Source organism: Anolis sagrei, chromosome 11, assembly GCF_037176765.1.
Source record: "Anolis sagrei isolate rAnoSag1 chromosome 11, rAnoSag1.mat, whole genome shotgun sequence".
NCBI lineage: Eukaryota > Metazoa > Chordata > Lepidosauria > Squamata > Dactyloidae > Anolis > Anolis sagrei.
Genome location: NC_090031.1, coordinates 19,667,749 through 19,687,412, shown reverse-complemented (window position 1 = coordinate 19,687,412; position 19,664 = coordinate 19,667,749). Strand labels below are relative to the sequence as shown.

Here is a 19,664-nt window from a genome sequence, read left to right as displayed (position 1 = left end):
CTTGCACTCGAATTGAGATCATTCTGTCATTTTTTGGGTTGTATCCAAGCACCGCTTTAGCGAATTTCTTATTAATTATGAAGGCTACTCCATTTCTTCGATGTTCCTCTTGTCCGCAGTAGTAGATCTGGTGGTCATCTGATGTGAAGTGGCCCATTCCAGTCCATTTCAGTTCGCTGACCCCCAGAATGTCTATCTTTAGTCTTGACATCTCACCAATAACAACATCCAATTTGCCCTGGCTCATAGATCTTACATTCCAGGTTCCTATGGTGTGTTGATCTTTAGAGCATCGGATTCGTCGTTCGCCTCCAGTACCGTCGGCCGCTAGCCTTCCTTTCGGCTTTGAGCTAGCTGCGTCATCACATCTGGGGCTAGTTGAACTTATCCTCTGCTCCTCCCCAGTAGCCTTTTGGCCATCTTCCGACCTGGGAGTCCCATCTTCCAATGGCATACCGACATATCTCTGGTTGTACTGGTCCATTTAGTTTTCTTGGCAAGGATACTGGAGTGGTTTGCCATTGCCTTCCCCAGGGATCACGCTTGGTCTGACCTCTCTGCCACAACCGTCCCGTCTTGGGTGTCCCTTCACGGTTTCGCTCATGACATCATTGAGGTGCTCAAGCTCCAGCGCCCCGACAAGGCGGTGATCCTTTGCTGGAGTAATGGACATTATGAACATGGATATCTTAACACAACACTTAACAGCCAAACAGAGAACAAGAAGCAATAGAACAGACTGGTCTCCAATTAGGCAGTACTTAGAAGGAAAGTCAAGATAGAAAAGATGAGATGACGACAAAGAAGAATGAAGATTTACAGAGAAAGAGCACACAAACACCAACTAACCCATGGGGGCAACCAATGAACAAAGGGGAAATCTTATCTCATTAATTTACTAACACACTCCACGTCCCACCTCCCTTACCATGCACAACCACCCCACCCCAATCCGGACTAGTTAGGCGACATCCCACACTGTCTGATTCACAGCTCCCCTACCCAACCCTTAGTGAGACACCCCGACCCGCCCTTACTCCTTCCCCTTCCAATCCCCTGCCCCTTACTCCTTCTTTTTTTTAATGTAAACTTCAATATATCAATGATCAACACCTTACTGATGTATTGCTACTAAGAAATCTCAATAAAAATTACATTATAAAAAAATAAAAAAATAAACTAATGACATAATAACATCGTAATACATTAAAATGCAAACGGAATAAATACATAAAGCCAAATTGCCAAGATAAAATCACGTTCATCACAATCCGCCAGTGTGGTTAGTAGTTATTAGGTTATTATTATTATTATTATTATTATTATTATTATTGTCGTGTCAGGAGTCGCTCCTGTTGTGAGAGAATTGGCCGTCTGCAAGGACGTTGCCCAGGGGACGCCCGGATGATTTGATGTCTTTATCATCCTTGTGGGAGGCTTCTCTCATGTCCCCGCATGAGGAGCTGGAGCTGATAGAAGGGAGCTCATCCGCCTCTCCCCATTAGGTTACTGTTGACTCGCCAACATTCTGAGAATGCTATGTCCCAGAGCCAGGAATTCACTAGTTTTCTGAAAGTCAGGAGGGAAGGGGCAGATCTGGCTAGTGAAATCCTGGTTATGGAATGAAGCATTCTCAAAATAATGGCTGAGACTGATTACAGACCAACGTGAGTGACCACATATGCGTACTGAGTTGAACATGATTTTACCTTGGCGATATAGTATATGTATTTTATGTATATGTATTTTAATCTTGTATTGTTGTATGATGCTTTAACTTGTATTAGTAGTATTGAATCCTTGCTGTAAGCCGATCTGAGTCCCTCTACGGAGGTGAGAAGATTGGGATATAAAAGTTTTAAATAAACAAATAATAAATAAATACAAAGAGAAACATCCAAGCTCTGCTTTTTGCATGCAAAACAAAGGCACAAAAAGTATAATGCTACTAAGTCCAACCAGTCCATTATGGGATGGCTTCTTCTTAACAGGCCACAAAATTAGTTTTCCAAAGTCGCTTCCCAAATGCAAGGCTGGGCAGACAACCAACAACTTGCCCTTAAGTCACCCGAGACGGGACGCCTTCTGCAACTCCTGCCAGAGCCGGCCATAATTAGATCCTTGCAGCCCCCGGAGTGTGTGTGTGTGTGGGGGGGGGGGGGGATCCCTGCTACCATCTTGTCAAGAGTGTTTTCAAACCCATAAATAGAAGGCAAACATCACAGAATGCAAAATCCCTTTTCTAGTGGATGATATCCACTAAAACACAGACATGTGCTTTTCACCTCACAAACAGACAAGCATCCCGAGCTCTGAGGATTACCTGGAAAGGAATCCTACTACTAAGGAGGCTGTTCAGGTCCTGAACCGTTGCTTGGCCGCTGTATCGGACTGGATGAGGGCGAACAAATTGAAATTGAATCCAGATAAGACAGAGGCACTCCTGGTCAGTCGGAAGGCCGAACAGGGTATAGGGTTACAGCCTGTGCTGGACGGGGTTACACTCCCCCTGAAGACGCAGGTTCGCAGTTTGGGTGTGATCCTGGACTCATCGCTAAGCTTGGAACCCCAGGTTTCGGCGGTGTCCAGGGGAGCATTTGCACAACTCAAACTTGTGCGCCAGCTGCGCCCGTACCTTGGGAAGTCGGACTTGGCCACGGTGGTCCACGCTCTGGTCACATCCCGGATTGATTACTGCAACGCGCTCTACGTGGGGTTGCCCTTGAAGACAGCCCGGAAGCTTCAGATGGTCCAGCGCTCGGCAGCCAGGTTGCTAACAGGAGCGGCACTCAGGGAGCACACCACTCCCCTGCTGAGCCAGCTCCACTGGCTGCCAATCCGCTACCGGGCTCAATTCAAGGTGCTGGCCTTGGACTATAAAGCCCTAAACGGTTCTGGCCCCGCTTACCTCTCCGAACGCATTTCCGCCTACAAACCGACTAGAACACTAAGATCGTCTGGGGAGGCCCTGCTCTCGATCCCACCTGCGTCACAGGTGCGCTTGGCGGGGATGAGAGACAGGGCCTTCTCAGTGGTGGCCCCTCGGCTATGGAATGCTTTGCCAGCAGACATCAGACAGGCACCTTCGTTGCTGGTGTTTCGGAGAATGGTCAAGACCTGGCTTTACGAACAAGCGTTTGGCTAAGCAATGCAACTAACTAAGGAAGACGGTAACTGAACATAGGAACGGCACAATGACTATGAGAATGGATCTGACTTTAACGGAGGCGCTATATATGTTGTTTGTTGGTTTGTCTGTCTGATGTTAATTGTTGTGGAGCGACGTTGTCGTCCCGGTTGTTGTATTGCTGTGTTTTAATTGCACTGTAAACCGCATTGAGTTGCCTGTCAAGGGCTGAAATATGCGGTATAAAAGTGAAGCAAATAAAATAAAATAAATAAATAAATAAAATCCTACTGGAGCATTGCAGCGCACCCAAATACCTGGGAGTCACTTTGGACCATGCCCTGACCTACAAGAAGCACTGCCTGAATATCAAGCAAAAGTGGGCGCTAGAAATAATATCATACGAAAGCTGACTGGCACAACCTGGGAATCACAACCAGACACAGTGAAGCCCTTGCGCTATGCCACTCTGCTGCAGAGTATGCATGCTAAGTGAGGAACACATCTCACCACGCTAAAGCAGTAGATGTGGCTCTTAATGAGACATGCCGCATTATCACGGGGTGTCTGTGCCCTACACCACTAGAGAAATTACACTGTTTGGCCGGTATTGCACCACCTGAAGACTGCCAAGGTTGGGGCCTGTCTGATGTCTTTAGGGAGTGAGTTCCAGAGTTGAGGGGCCACCACCGAAAAGGCCCTCTCTCTCGTTCCCACCAACCGCACCTGCGATGCTGGTGGGATCGAGAGCAGGGCCTCCCGGGATGATCGAAGGGATTGTGTGGGTTTGTATACAGGTCACGCAGGTAGGCGGGTCCCAAACTGTTCAGGGCTTTGTAGGTAAGAACCTGCACCTTGAATTGGGTCCGGTAAATGAATGGCAGCCAGTGGAGCTCCTTGAACAGGAGGGTTGACTGCTCCCTGTAAAGAGCCCCGGTTAACAACCTGGCTGCCGCCCATTGGACCATCTGAAATTTCCGGGCCGTTTTCAAGGGCAGCCCCACGTAGAGTGCATTGCAGTAATCCAGTCTAGAGGTGACTAAGGTGTGGACCACCTTGGCCAGATCCGCCTTCCCGAGGAACGGTCGCAGTTGGCGCACAAGTCTTAATTGTGCAAAGGCCCTCCCGGCCACCACCAACGCCTGAGCCTCAAACGTAAGTGAAGAATCCAAGAGGACCCCCAAACTGCGGACCTGCGACTTCAGGGGAAGTGCAACCCCGTCCAGCACAGGTTGCCACCCTATACCCCGGTCTGGTTTACGATCAACCAGGAGGACCTCTGTCTTGTTGGGATTAATCTTCAGCTTGTTCGTCCTCATCCAGAGTAGCAACCAATAGTGAAAGGACAAAGGCAGTGATATCTCCAGCCCATGCTCTGTTTGGGTATCAGCCAGCACGTCAACGACTTAAATCAAGAAATAGTTTTCTAAGATCTACAGAGACACTCGCTGGAACACCCCAGCAAGCGAGAGTCCAAAAGTGGCAGGCTCAAACCCAGAACCTCAACCAATGGCTGATACCAAATGAGAGACTCACCCCTGGACACGCAGAAAACTGGGCGACTTGGAAGGCGCTGAACAGACTGCGCTCTGGCATCACGAGATGCAGAGCTAACCTTAAGAAATGGGGCTACAAAGTGGAATCCAGGACATGCGAGTGTGGAGAAGAGCAAACTACAGACCACCTGCTGCAATGCAACCTGAGCCCTGCCACATGCACAATGGAGGACCTTCTTGCAGCAACACCAGAGGCACTCCAAATGGCCAGATACTGGTCAAAGGACATTTAAGCTTGCAAACTTTGTGTTTTGTGTTTCTGTTTGTTTGTTTGTTTATTAAAAATGCAATGCAACTGTCTGGTCTGCCCCTGACATGATAAATAACTAGTGGATGATATGCAGCATGCCCTTGTCAGACCTGCTTTCAGAACTATGCCAGGCCTTCCAAGGCTTAATCCGGCTGCAGCTGCTGCTCCTGCCTTTTTCGTGGGGAAGGGAGTTTATGGATCACAGTACAATATCATGTCATAATCTAACATAACATGACATGATAACATCTTGAGCAATTGCACATCATTCCCTCCACCCAAGCAGGAAAGCAATTGCCTGAAGGACCCTCCAAGTCATTCATTTGGAACTGGAAGTGGGGAAAGCTTCCTTCCTTCAAGCTTCTTTTCCGTCTACAAAAGAATAAATGAGCAGAGAAAGGACCAGGAGAATGAAAGCAGGCAACAATCGCTGGAAGATCGTGGAACCTAGCAAATTCTTCCTGGGGTCACGTCATTCAAACTGGATCAAGGGCCTAAGAAGCTTCAAAGCATTTAATGAGCATTAATTAGTTAACCCAAACCCACTGACCTGCTTTACTAAATATTAAATCCGATAAAAATGAGTTACGGGCAAGAAAACAGATGGCAGGGGCTCTTATACAGGTACTCTTGCAATAAGACTATTTCTAAGTGCACATGTGCCTATTTGTATTAAAAATCGATCACATAAATGTGGCTCCATCCAAAACCAACCAATATTTGCACAACCTGCACTGTACACTCTGTGTTGGTGGGCATTTGTATTACAAGCCCATCACATTGATGTGATTCCATCCAAAATCAACTAATATCAGTCCTTGAAGTTTCCATAGTATTTTGCTGGCTTCCTATATATGTGTGTGTGTGTGTGTGTGTGTGTAAACAAAGTAACAGAGTTTATTTATAGCTTCTGGCTCCAACGCTTATGGTTACATTTGTGTGTTCTATTACAGTCTTGAAATCTTACATTCAATAACATTCACTTGGCTAACTTTTCCCATATATTTCTGACTGTCTGAGCTGCTGGTTTCGCTTTTTAGGTCCCCGAAATCACATTTACCCCATATGGATCTACTTGCAATCTGCTAAATCTCTCAGGGGCACTCTTCTGTCAGCAAGAGAATCTAAGTTGCTGTGAGTTTTCCGGGCTGTATAACCATGTTCCAGAAGCATTCTCTCCTGACATTTTGCTCACATCTATGGCAGGTATCTGTACAGAAGTGTTTATAATAATATGCTTATAACTGTATTTATGTTTGCATTGGTTGCCCTAAGGCTGGAGCGGCCTAGCTGTGAGAAATGTGTTACCATGGAAACGAGGCAGAAGAGGAGGTGGGAGGAGCTTAGAGAGTGAAGGTTTTAAAAAAGTGACAGTTAGAGTCAGTCAGGGGGGAAGACTCTGAGAGAGCAGCAGGGTCAGTTTTAGACTCTGAGGAGTGAAGAAGTGAAGAGCCAGGTTTTAGTGTTCGTGAATAGTAGAGATTTCTTCAGCTAGGAAGCTGAAGGGGAAACCTTGTTAGTTGCTTTAGTTAGAAAGAACTAACAGAGGCTTGCTAGGATCGCTAGTCGGAGGAAGACTGGAGATCTGTGATTTGATCCAGTATAGATCAAACAGAAAGACTATTCATTGCAGGGAACACTGGTTAATAAAGCACTTCACCACAGCAAGAGTTCATAAGTTGTAACATCGAAAGTCTGAATTGTATCGCGACCAAGTTACATGTAACCATCAAGTATTTGCCAAGCTTAACATCTTCATACTGCAACCATACGCTTTGTTTAAAAATAAACTTGTTCTCTTTGGTTTTTAAAACTGCCTCATCTCCATTAATTTTACGTTCTGTGCACCCACTCTACCAAAATTACCTCACAACACAAACAGAGCCTTTACTACCAGAGCCTTTTACAAATCAGTGGCTCCTCTCTCCTAAACCTAGGCGCTTCCTCACTAGTTGGTAGCGTCTCTCTACAATTGGGTGGCAGCTTCATTACCAGTGGCGGAGGTTCTTTACAATTTTGGTGGCAGACGACGGGATACGTTTAACAACTGATCAAGTGCCTTAAGACTGTTTTAAGAATAAGTTGTGAGGTAAAAGTTATTGGAATATGGCTACCAGGCGACAGAGAAAGCTTGCTGAGGAAACAGAGGGAGACCAAGAAGGAAGTTCGGGCTCTGAAGCAGAAACAGAGCCAGTGCCTGTGTCAGAAATGGCTTATAAGTACAAACTAGAGATGAAACGATTGGAAATAGAGGCAAAAGAAAAACAAAGGGAAAGAGAGTTTGAAGAAAGACAGAAAGAGAGAGAACAGGAGATGGAGAGGCGAAACAAAGAGAATTTGAAGAAAGACAGAAAGAGAGAGAACAGGAGATAGAATTGAAGAGAATGGAATTTGAGCTGCAGAAGCAAAGATTGGCTTTGTCTCAAACATCCAGTGACATCCAGGAAGGGAGATCTGGAGTGGATACCCCAGATTTGATAAAGAGATTCCCTAAATTCACCAAGGATGATGATCCAGAGAAATTTTTGATCTCTTTTGAGAGATGTTGTAGAGATTTTGGGGTTGCTAAGGAAAAATGGATGATATATCTAAGGCCACAGATAACTGGAAGACTTTTACAGATTTATGGAGATTTGCCTGAGGGGTCTTATGGAGATTATGATTTATTTAAGAAACAAATTCTACAAGAGTATTGATTAACTCCTGAATTTTACAGATTTAAGTTCAGGACCCTAAAGAGAGATAAAACCCAAAGTTTTGCTCAGGTGGCCTCTAAATTGTCTCAACTGTTTGATAGTTGGCTAAGGACGTCTGAGGTGGAAGATTACCAACAGCTGAGAGAACTTTTAAAGTTGGAACAATTTTTTCAATTAGTGCCTTATGATATTCGCTGGGTGATTCAGGATCGCAAACCATCCACTATAGTAGAGGCAGCGGTTATGGTAGATCAAATAATAACCCTAAAAGAAGGATTCAAAAGGGAAGATCTGCCAAGTGATAAAAGAACAAACAGGCAGCCATTTTACCAACAACAAACGCGCCCACAGCAAGAAAAAGGTTCTGACATAGAAAACACCACCTGGAGGAGGCAGGGTGTAATAAGACAAACTGCTCCTGAGGGAAAAAGAAGGTGCTTCCAGTGTGGAAAGTGGGACCATATAAAGTATCAATGTCCCCTGTTAAGAAAAGAGAAAACAACCCTCTTTGTGAATAAAGTAAAAGAAACACAAAAGGCAGAACCAGATACTTTGTCAAAGGAGAGTTCAGAATCAGAGCCTCAAGAGAAACAATGTTTGTTCATCTTGTCAAACCACCCATCTAAAGATTACTTAGAATCCATTTCCATTGACAACAAAGACGTAAAAGGACTTCGAGATACAGGCTCCGAAGTATGTATAGTACATCCAGAAATAATACCTCAGAAATTTCAGCGGCCTACCTCTGAAATAAGATTAAAAGGTTTGGGACCTGCGATACCAACAGCAGTGGTGACTTTGCCAATAGAATATGGAGGATGGAAGGGTATGTGGGATTTTGCAGTCAGTCCTGACATACCATACAGATGTTTAATTGGAAATGATCTGGCTAAGAAGATTGAAAGCTGGAGGATGACGTGTGAGGAGGAAGAATATAATAACAAAAGCCCTGATCAAAAAGCCATGTGTTTTGCCATACAACAGGATGGGGATGAGAGTCCGGAATCCAGCGCTACAGTTGCTGAGCTTGTTAAGAAGACGGGAGGAGTTGGAGAAATTCGGCAGGAACAAGGAGCCGATGAATCTCTTAAACCTCTGTTCGCTTTGGCTCAAAACCCCACAGTATCGGCAAAAGGACAGCCCTCCGAGTTTGTGTTAAAGAATGGTGTCTTATATAGAGAAACCAGAAATGTGAAGTCAACAGAAGGATCAGTGACATGTAATCAAATTGTAGTGCCTCAAAGTTTTAGAGAACAGCTGATGAGGGTGGCACACGAAAACCCTCAAGGTGGACATTTGGGTGTGAGGAAAACCACAAAGAGAATCACTAAGAACTTTTATTGGCCTGGCATGTTCCAGAAGATCAAAGAGTTTTGCCAGTCTTGTGATATCTGCCAAAGAGTGAGTATTGGAAGGGATAAAATTAAAGCTCCTATGATCCCTATGCCGATAATTGGAGAACCATTTTACAGAGTGGGCATTGACATAGTGGGTCCTCTTTGTAAGCCAAGCAGACGTGGTTACAGATACATTTTAACCATGATTGACTACGCCACAAGATATCCAGAGGCTGTAGCTCTAACTAACATCGAGACAACAACGATTGCCAATGCACTGTTATCTATTTGGGGAAGAACTGGTTATCCTAGAGAATTGGTTTCGGATTTGGGAACTCAATTTACTTCCAGACTTATGTCGAAATTGCTTGAGTTATGTGGAATCAGACACCTGACTTCAACAGCTTATCACCCACAGACAAATGGACTAGTTGAAAATCTGAACAAGACTTTAGTCAAAATGATAAAGTCTTACAGTCAAAAGAAGCCATACGACTGGGACGTCAAATTGCAACAACTGTTATTCGCCTACAGGACCGTCCCTCATGACAGTACTGGCTACAGTCCATTTGAATTGCTATATGGAAGGAAAGCTCGTGGTCCATTAGACCTGATAAAGGAATATTGGGAGGAAAGTCCGGCAACAGATCCAGTTCCAGTGTCGGAGTATTTAAAGGATCTTCAATCAACAATGCAACTGGCTAGGGACATTGCACAAGAACATTTGCTTGCGGCTCAGCAGAGACAAAAAGACTATTATGATTCTACTGCTAAACCAAAGATCTTCAACATCGGAGATGAAGTTTTATTTTTATCTCCCAACAAAACCAACAAACTTCAATTGGATTGGTCGGGACCCTGGAAGATCACCAGGAAGCACAACCAAATAAACTATGATATTTATGATGAACATTCCAATGTAGAAAGAAGAGTTCATGTAAACATGTTAAAGCCTTATGTTGGAAGGTCTGCTAATGTATGTTTTGTTGTTTCGGAAGAAGAATCCGGTCCCTTCTCTTTTTGGGAGGGTGATCGTGAACAGTACAAAAATTTGGATCGAGTAGAAATGAACATAGAATTGTCCCAACCACAGCGAAGAGAGGTTGTGAAAGTTTTGAGTAAATATAAAGACATATTTTCAGATTTGCCAGGAAAGGTCCAGGGAGTCCAGCATCAAATAAACACCGGTGATGCAACTCCTATAGTATCTCCACCCTACAGGGTCACGGGGAGAATTAATGAGTGTATTGAAAAGGAGATTAAAGAAATGTTGGACCTAGGTATCATTGTTCCATCAATTAGCTCTTGGGCTTCACCCATAGTGTTAGTACAGAAGCCAGACAAGACAATTAGATTTTGCGTGGATTATAGGCGGTTAAATAAAGTAACCCAGACAGATACTTATCCTATGCCACGTTTAGATGGAGTTTATGTTTACAGGATTTTACATTTGAAATTAAACATGTTTCAGGTAAACGGAACATAGTTGCAGACGCCTTATCTAGAATTTCGTAAGGTTAAAGGTTTGTATGTATGTATAAATTGTAATGTATTTAACCATAATATGTTTGCCTTTCAGAAATGTTGTGTATGTATATACTGTTGGATAATATGTAGAATTATTTTTGCCATTCCGGGATTGAGAATGGTCCAAAAATAATTTTTCTGGGGGGGAAGGTGTACAGAAGTGTTTATAATAATATGCTTATAACTGTATTTATGTTTGCATTGGTTGCCCTAAGGCTGGAGCGGCCTAGCTGTGAGAAATGTGTTACCATGGAAACGAGGCAGAAGAGGAGGTGGGAGGAGCTTAGAGAGTGAAGGTTTTAAAAAAGTGACAGTTAGAGTCAGTCAGGGGGGAAGACTCTGAGAGAGCAGCAGGGTCAGTTTTAGACTCTGAGGAGTGAAGAAGTGAAGAGCCAGGTTTTAGTGTTCGTGAATAGTAGAGATTTCTTCAGCTAGGAAGCTGAAGGGGAAACCTTGTTAGTTGCTTTAGTTAGAAAGAACTAACAGAGGCTTGCTAGGATCGCTAGTCGGAGGAAGACTGGAGATCTGTGATTTGATCCAGTATAGATCAAACAGAAAGACTATTCATTGCAGGGAACACTAGTTAATAAAGCGCTTCACCACAGCAAGAGTTCATAAGTTGTAACATCGAAAGTCTGAATTGTATCACAACCAAGTTACATGTAACCATCAAGTATTTGCCAAGCTTAACATCTTCATACTGCAACCATACGCTTTGTTTAAAAATAAACTTGTTCTCTTTGGTTTTTAAAACTGCCTCATCTCCATTAATTTTACGTTCTGTGCACCCACTCTACCAAAATTACCTCACAACACAAACAGAGCCTTTACTACCAGAGCCTTTTACAAATCAGTGGCTCCTCTCTCCTAAACCTAGGCGCTTCCTCACTAGTTGGTAGCGTCTCTCTACAATTGGGTGGCAGCTTCATTACCAGTGGCGGAGGTTCTTTACAGTATCCTTCGAGGTTGTGAGGTCTGTTGAAGACTAGGCAAGTGGGGTTCTCATATATCTGTGGGATGTCCAGGGTGGGAGAAAGAACTCTTGTCTTCTTGAGGCAAATGTGAATGTTACAATTGGCCACTCTGATTAACAGGTAATAGACTTGGAGCTTCAAAGCCTGGCTAGTTGCTGCCTGGGAGAATCCTTTGTTGGGAGGTGTTAGCTGGCCCTGATTGTTTCCTGTTTTTTGGTGTTCCTCTTTATTTACTGCCCTAGAATCATAGAATCATAGAATCAAAGAGTTGGAAGAGACCTCATGGGCCATCCAGTCCAACCCCCTGCCAAGAAGCAGGAATATTGCATTCAAATCACCCCTGACAGATGGCCATCCAGCCTCTGCTTAAAAGCTTCCAAAGAAGGAGCCTCCACCACACTCCGGGGCAGAGAGTTCCACTGCTGAACGGCTCTCACAGTCAGGAAGTTCTTCCTCATGTTCAGATGGAATCTCCTCTCTTGTAGTTTGAAGCCATTGTTCCGCATCCTAGTCTCCAAGGAAGCAGAAAACAAGCTTGCTCCCTCCTCCCTGTGGCTTCCTCTCACATATTTATACATGGCTATCATATCTCCTCTCAGCCTTCTCTTCTTTTTTTTTTTATAATATTTTATTAATTTTCTAACATATACATCGAAAGAGTGAGAACAAAAATTTTAGAGAAAGTTCAGAAAGACATAGAAAGAGAAAAAAAAAAAAAAGAAACACACACAACACAACCCTATACTAAACACATCATACTAAATAAAATTGACTTCCATTTCACACTTCGGTTTGTTTTAAGTCCATTATTTCCCTTTTGCTATCTACAGATCCTCTTGTTCTCTTCTTCTTTTATCATACTCACAAAAGAGGGTCCAATCTGTCCTCTTTATCAACTTGCCCGTATTCTTTTTCAAGTAAAATGTCAAAGTATCCATATCTCTTATTTCTCTTATCTTTTCCAACCATGAATCAATCTCTGGGATTTTTTCCTGCTTCCAGACACTAGCAAAAGTTATTCTTGCTGCCGTTGTTATATATGTAAACAACCTATCTTCATTTTCATTAAGTTTTAGATCTTGGTCGGTAAAACCTAGTAAATAATATTCAGGTTTCTTTTTGAAAGATTTCTTCAATATTTTTTGTACCTCCACATGTATTTGAGCCCAATATTTCGTAGATTCCTTGCAAGTCCACCACATGTGGAAGAAGGAGCCTATCTGTTGGCATCCCTTCCAACATTTATTTGACATATTCCCATACATTTGGGCCAATTTTTCAGGTGTAGTATACCATCTGTGGAACATCTTTATCCAATTCTCTTTCAAGTCCGTCGCATAAGTCCGTCGCCTTCTCTTCTTCAGGCTAAACATGCTCAGTTCCCTAAGCCGCTCCTCATAGGGCTTGTTCTCCAGACCCTTGATCATTTTAGTCTCCCTCCTCTGGACACATTCCAGCTTGTCAATATCTCTCTTGAATTGTGGTGCCCAGAATTGGACACAATATTCCAGATGTGGTCTAACCAAAGCAGAATAGAGGGGTAGCATTACTTCCTTAGATCTAGACACTATGCTCCTATTGATGCAGGCCAAAATCCCATTGGCTTTTTTTTGCCGCCACATCACATTGTTGGCTCATGTTTAACTTGTTGTCCACGAGGACTCCAAGATCTCTTTCACACGTACTGCTCTCGAGCCAGGCGTCCCCCATTCTGTATCTTTGCATTTCGTTTTTCCTGCCAAAGTGGAGTATCTTGCATTTGTCACTGTTGAACTTCATTTTGTTAGTTTTGGCCCACCTCTCTAATCTGTCCAGATCGTTTTGAATCCTGCTCCTGTCCTCTGGACTATTGGCTATCCCTCCCAATTTGGTGTCGTCTGCAAACTTGATGATCATGCCTTCTAGCCCTTCATCTAAGTCGTTAATAAAGATGTTGAACAGGACCGGGCCCAGGACGGAACCTTGCGGCACTCCACTTGTCACTTCTTTCCAAGATGAAGAGGAAGCATTAGTGAGCACTCTCTGTGTTCGTCCACTTAACCAATTACAGATCCACCTCACCGTAGTTTTGCCTAGCCCACATTGGACTAGTTTCCTTGCCAGAAGGTCATGGGGGACCTTGTTGAAGGCCTTACTGAAATCCAGGTACCCTACATCCACGGCATTCCCCGCATCTACCCAGCTTGTAGCTCTATCGAAGAAAGAGATCAGATTTTAGAGTTTTTAATACTGGTAGCCAGGTTACGTTCATTTCCATGGTTTCCTACTTTCTGTTGAAACTGTCCATATTCTGTTGAAATTGTCCCAATGTAAGCCGCCCCGAGTCTCTCTGGGGAGATGAGGCAGAGTATAATAATAATAATAATAATAATAATAATAATAATAATAATAATAATCCTTCCTCCTCCTCCTGTTCTTCTTCTTCCTCCTCCTCTTCTCCTTCTCCTTCCTCCTCCTCTCCTTCTTCTTCCTCCTCCTCCCCTTCTCCTTCTCCGTCCTCCTCCCCTTCTCCTTCTCCCTCCTCCTCCTCCTCCTCCTCCTCCTTCTTATGCTTGTGGTTTCAATGGATTCGGCCATAGCAAAGCACCTGATGAACCAACCTGGACTCAGCATATTATTTGAGAACACAGAAATGCTGGACCACTCTCACAACCACCATGTCAGATTACACAGAGAAGCCATTGAAGAGTTCTTTCTCCCACGTTGGACATTATTCCACAGATTATGAGAACCCCACTTGCCTAGTTTCCAGCAGACCTCACAACATATAGGAAATGGGTAGAAGAAGGTGAAGCCAGCACAGATATTGTACAAAGATTTCAAAAGTTGTGTTCGTGGTTAAAAATAAAGATACAGAGAGAAAAGTGGTGGGAAGGGTAGGGAAAGGTGGTGGGAGGAGGGGGGAGAAAAATAAAAAATGCAATATGAATGAATGTGTAAAGAATGAGAATAGACAATATAGAAATATGTTATTATAATGTATGCCTACAACAGACAATTATTATCTGTTCAAATATGCTATTCTTTTTTTTCCAATAAAAAATACTGGGGGGAAAAAGATAAAAAAACATAAGAGGAGATGCGCCCAAACACACGACGCTGAGGACCTCCTCAAAGATGGTGATGGCTCTACAACCAACTAACCAACCAACCAAGACGATTTCAGGAAGAGCAATTTCTGCAATGAGATATTGGCAAGGTTTACCTCGGGGGGAATGCTGTCATCCGAGTCAGAGCTGTCTTCGCACCCGCTGCCGTCCAAGTTCATCTGCAACAGCTGGTCGATGGTAGCATCCACGGCCCCGTTGTTAGCCCTCAAAACACATTCAATGATGTCATAATCCATATTGGGGAACATGGTCTTGAAATCTTCCATGGCCTGGTTAAACTCCAGCCGCCGTACCTGTCGGGCCGGGCGGCTGTTGTTAAGTTCCTGGGCGGAAGAGCTGTTCCTCGAGCTGCCATTGCTGCTGCTCCGCCGGAACAGACTTGTCATTTTTGATAACTGCTTTTGAAAAATGTTTAATCTTTTGTTATTTTCACAGCAGCTCGTGAGGTAGAAAAAGAAAGAAAGAGAAGGAACGTATAAATCCTGAGCCAGAAGTTAGGGAAGGACGAGGCACCACCCGACGTCCAGTTTCCGTGTCAAGACACTAAGTCGCCATCTCCAAGCCACAGAAGCCAGTAATCCACAGCAAAACGGAGACGCATCGGAGCTGCCAAAGCCAGGCAAGGTCAACAAATCTGAAGATGTTCCATTCAGGAGAATCTCCCCAGAGAAGTTGTTTGGACCTTCAGAAACGCTAGGGAGCCATCAGCCTCAGAAACCCATTCGACTGCAAATAGAGAAAAATTAGATATTAGAAAAGAAAGCACAAATAATGAAATTGAGAGGCACAGGATGGAAAAACGGCCCTTCATTCACCATGTGCAAAACTGTTTTGACGTTTGGCAGAGTCTGAAAACCTCAAAATAATAAATGGTTGCTATAAAAAATATGGACAAAAAGTGTTGGAAATGTCATGAGGTTGAGGGTAGCTTTTTTCATATGTGGTGTTGTAAGAAAGCCCAAACTTATTGGAAAAATATACAGGAAGAGACACAAAACAATATTGGGAATTTCATTCCCAAAACCCCCAGAATATTATTCATTAAATATTATGGACTCAGAACTCACTTCAGATTCAAATAAGGACATTTTATTTACTTATATTTCGACGGCTGCAAGGATATCATATGCAAAAATTTGGAAAATGGATAAAATTCCAGAAACAGAGGACTGGATAAATAAGTTGCAAGAGATCAAAGATATGGACAAACTAACTTCTTCTTTTTTTTAAGAAAAGCTCGGGAAAACCACTAAAGGGGACAAACTGGTCATCATTTGAAAATTACCTAAATGAGAAGAGTCAATAGGACACAAATGATAAAACTATATAGGAGAAGACACAGAATGGAAGTCAAACAACTATATTTTTTAAATTATTATTATTTTTATTTTCTTTCTTTTTCTTTCTTTTGCATTGATTTCTTAAATTTCCTACTATCCTGTAACCCAATGTTCTCCCACTTTCCTTGTAAACTTAAACCAAAGTTGATATATATATGTTGAGACTTAGGCAACAGAGATTTCTTTCACAGCAATTGCAGTGATAATAGCAGTCTTTAATGAGATACAAACTGAAAGAGGCACTTAACAGCAGTGTAATTAGCAAATCAAAAGAGCCTTCAGGCAGGTAAACAAAGAGTAGATAATCCGGATCTTCCAGGACTTGAGCTCAGCCAAAAGGAAAGCAGGAGTAAACAAGAGCGTGTGGCAAACACAAAATCAAAACAGTCTCTTAATAAAACAGAGTTCAGAACAATAACAAGGTCCGATAAGCAGATGCGTAGTCCAAAACGATTCCAAGGTCAGGAGCAGGATGAAGTCATTCACGTAGCACGATTCCAAGGTCAGGATACACAAGGCAGGAAAACTGGATACCAGGAACCCAAGCAAGTGTTAGGCAGCACAAAGCACGTAAACAACACTTTGTCTTCTGCAAAGTTACATCTCCCAGCGTGCTCAATTTATTCACAGTCACTATCACTTGATTGTGCCTCATTACTCTCATCTGAATCATTTTCCACAGCTGCTGCATCTTGGCCACACCAATGCTGCCATCGTTGATCCAGTGCCTGATCCTGCCAGGATGAACCCTCCTTCCAGGTATCCTGGAACCCCTTGAACTCATCACTGGATGTAGCTTGGGTGCATATGTCCCTAATGTTCTTAACAAGAGTCCAATCCAGTTCCTCCTCCATTTCATCCTCACTAGCTTCCAGTTCCCCTGAACTGGAATTGTCTGCTGTATCTTTAAGTCTCTTAGACAGAGTATCGCTATCACTGTCAGACTCACTGTCCACCCGCTTTACTCCCCGGTAATCTGACTCTACTAAGTCCTCAGGGCCGAACCCTGCAAAGTCCTCTGAATCGCTCGGGGCCAAAAAGATATCACGAATGCGCTTCAGCTGACGCTGATCCAGGTCTGATTCAGCATCACTCCTTCTTCTCCTGCAACCAGTAGTAGATAGGGTGCCATGACGCTGAGGCCCAACAATATATGCTTTGATTTTTTTTCTTTTTTTCTTTCCTTTTTATGTATATGTATAACCTAATAAAATTTATATAAAATAATAAATGGTTGCATTGATTTTGCATCAAATCCAGTTTCTTTCCCCACGATTTCTGTAATGAGATATTAGAAGCACTGGAGATATATGATGGGATATAGAGGAAGGAAAAGAAGGAGAAATCCCTCCCTAAACTTCAGACACTTCAGAAAAATTACAGCTTGTGTGTGTTTTTTTTTTAATTGAATACTGCAGCAAGAATTTGCTACACAAAATTATGGAAAAAAGAAGAGATCCCAGAAATTAGTGATTGGATAGAAAAAATTGTAGATATTAAAAATATGGATAGGTTAACATACCTAATATCAAAAAATAAAGGGACCCCAATAAAAGAAACTGACTGGACAAAAGTGACAAATTATTTGAAACAGAAAATTTGAAATATAATAATATAAATGGAAGAGGAAATAAGAGGGAAGAAAAGTCAAGACAAAAGAAAGAAGAGGAAAAACCACTTGGAAGATACTCAGGCAAGTCAACTAAGGAGATACATACCACGCTGCTCCAGATTTTACTTTATTTTTTCTTTTTTTAACCACTATCTGCTAAGATTTTTTTCTCTTTTGAAAAAATCTCTTCTTTCTTTCCTTTTCTTCCTTTTCTCTTTCTTTCTTTCTTTATGACTTTTTGTTTGTTTTGGTTTTTTTAAAAAAACTTCAATAAAGATATTTTTTTCAAAAAAGAAAAATTACAGCTTGTTTTACTGTAAAATACTTCAAGCTGGCGAGAGGCAGAGAGAGAGTTAAGAGGAGAGTCGTAAACTTGAAGATTAGTGTTGGCTCAGAATACATGAAGGAAGTACAATTTCTGTCTGGTTCAGATGCCGCTGACGGATGAAATTACACTGGGAAGCAGTTCAGGACTTATCACATTATCTAATTTCCATTAAATGACAAGTGGGAGATCTTAAAGCCCAACAAGATAATAGGACCATATTTAAACTTTTTTTTAAAAAAAGGAAAGAGAAAGAAATTGGGTTGCTGTGAGTTTTCTGGGCTGTCTGGCCATGTTCCAGAAGCATTCTCTCCTGACGTTTTGCCCACATTTATGGCAGGCATCCTCAGAGATTGTAAAGTCTGTTGGAAACTAGGCGAGTGGGGTTTATATATCTGTGGAATAATGTCCAGGGTGGGAGAAAGAACTCTTTGTCTGTTGGGGGCAAGTGTGAATGTTGCAGCTGACAACTTTGATTAGCATTGAATAGCCTTGCAGCTTCAAAGCCTGGCTGCTTCTGGCCTGGGGGAATCCTTTGTTGGGAGGTGTCCCGGCCAGACAGCCCAGAAAACTCACAGCAACCAGTGATTCCAGTCACGAAAGCCTTTAACAACATTGAGAAAGAAATATTGCTAGAGCCTTTTAAATGAAAGATTTAATACCATTACCCGCCTTGAGCTGTGACCCACCTTGAGCTGTGGGGAGAAGCAAGTAAGAAATATTATTATTATTATTATTAATAATAATAGTAGCAGTAATAGTTGTTATTATTGTATTGTCGAAGGCTTTCATGGCTGGAATCACTAGGTTCTTGTGGGTTTTTTCGGGCTATAGAGCCATGTTCTAGAGGCATTTCTCCTGACGTTTCGCCTGCATCTATGGCAAGCATCCTCAGAGGTAGAGGTCTACCTCTGAGGATGCTTGCCATAGATGCAGGCGAAACGTCAGGAGAAATGCCTCTAGAACATGGCTCTATAGCCCGAAAAAACCCACAAGAACCTAGTTGTTATTATTATTATAATTATTATTTTACTGACACAAAAGCACAGTATGTCACAGCAAACAAGATCTATATGCTGGATTTCGTGTTACAAAATCACAAGTCAAACACTTCCCAAGCGTCTAGGACTGTGTGATGTATTTTCAAATGAAGCGCACAGATCCAAGTCAGGTGGCCTTTTGCAGTTGATAGATCGTGATTTTGTCGATTTTTATTGTTTCCAAATGCCGGCTGAGATATTTTGGCACGGCACCCAGTGAGCCAATGACCACTGGGACCACCTGTACTGGTTTATGCCAGTCTTTGCAGTTCGATTTTGAGGTCTTGATGGCGGCTGAGTTTTTCCTGTTGTTTTTCCTCAATGCGACTGTCACCCGATATGGCGACATCAATAATCCAGACTTTTTTCTTTTCCACAATCGTGATGTCTGATGCATTGTGTTCCAAAACTCGTCGGTCTGGATTAGAAAGTCCCACAGTATTTTTGCATGTTCATTTTCCATGACCTTTGCGGGTTTATGTTCCCACCAGTTCTGGCAGGAGGTACTTGTGACATAAGTTCCAGTGAATCATTTGGGCCACAGAGTTGTGTCTTTGTTTGTAATCCGTCTGTGCGATTTTCTTGCAACAGCTGAGGAGATGCTCCATGGTTTCATCAGCTTCCTTGCAAAGTCAGCATTTTGGGTCATCCGTTGATTTTTCAATCCTGGCCTTAATTGCATTGGATGTCTTGCTCCTGGGCTGCAAGAATCAGGCCTTCTGTCTCTTTCTTCAGTGTTCCATTCGTGAGCCATAACCAGGTCTTTTCTT

General features: G+C 42.8%; 1 protein-coding gene across 2 annotated transcripts in view; it reads right to left on the bottom strand.

Moving 5' to 3' along the window:
* The window catches only part of CUEDC1 (CUE domain containing 1), a 137,833-nt gene that overhangs the window by 43,617 nt on the left and 74,552 nt on the right, over nt 1-19,664 (bottom strand). For both annotated transcript variants that reach the window (XM_060757086.2, XM_060757085.2), the window contains exon 3: nt 14,673-15,303. In XM_060757086.2, coding sequence (XP_060613069.2) covers nt 14,673-14,963 — 291 coding nt within the window. In that variant the 5' untranslated portion in view covers nt 14,964-15,303. The remainder of the gene's footprint in view (nt 1-14,672; nt 15,304-19,664) is intronic.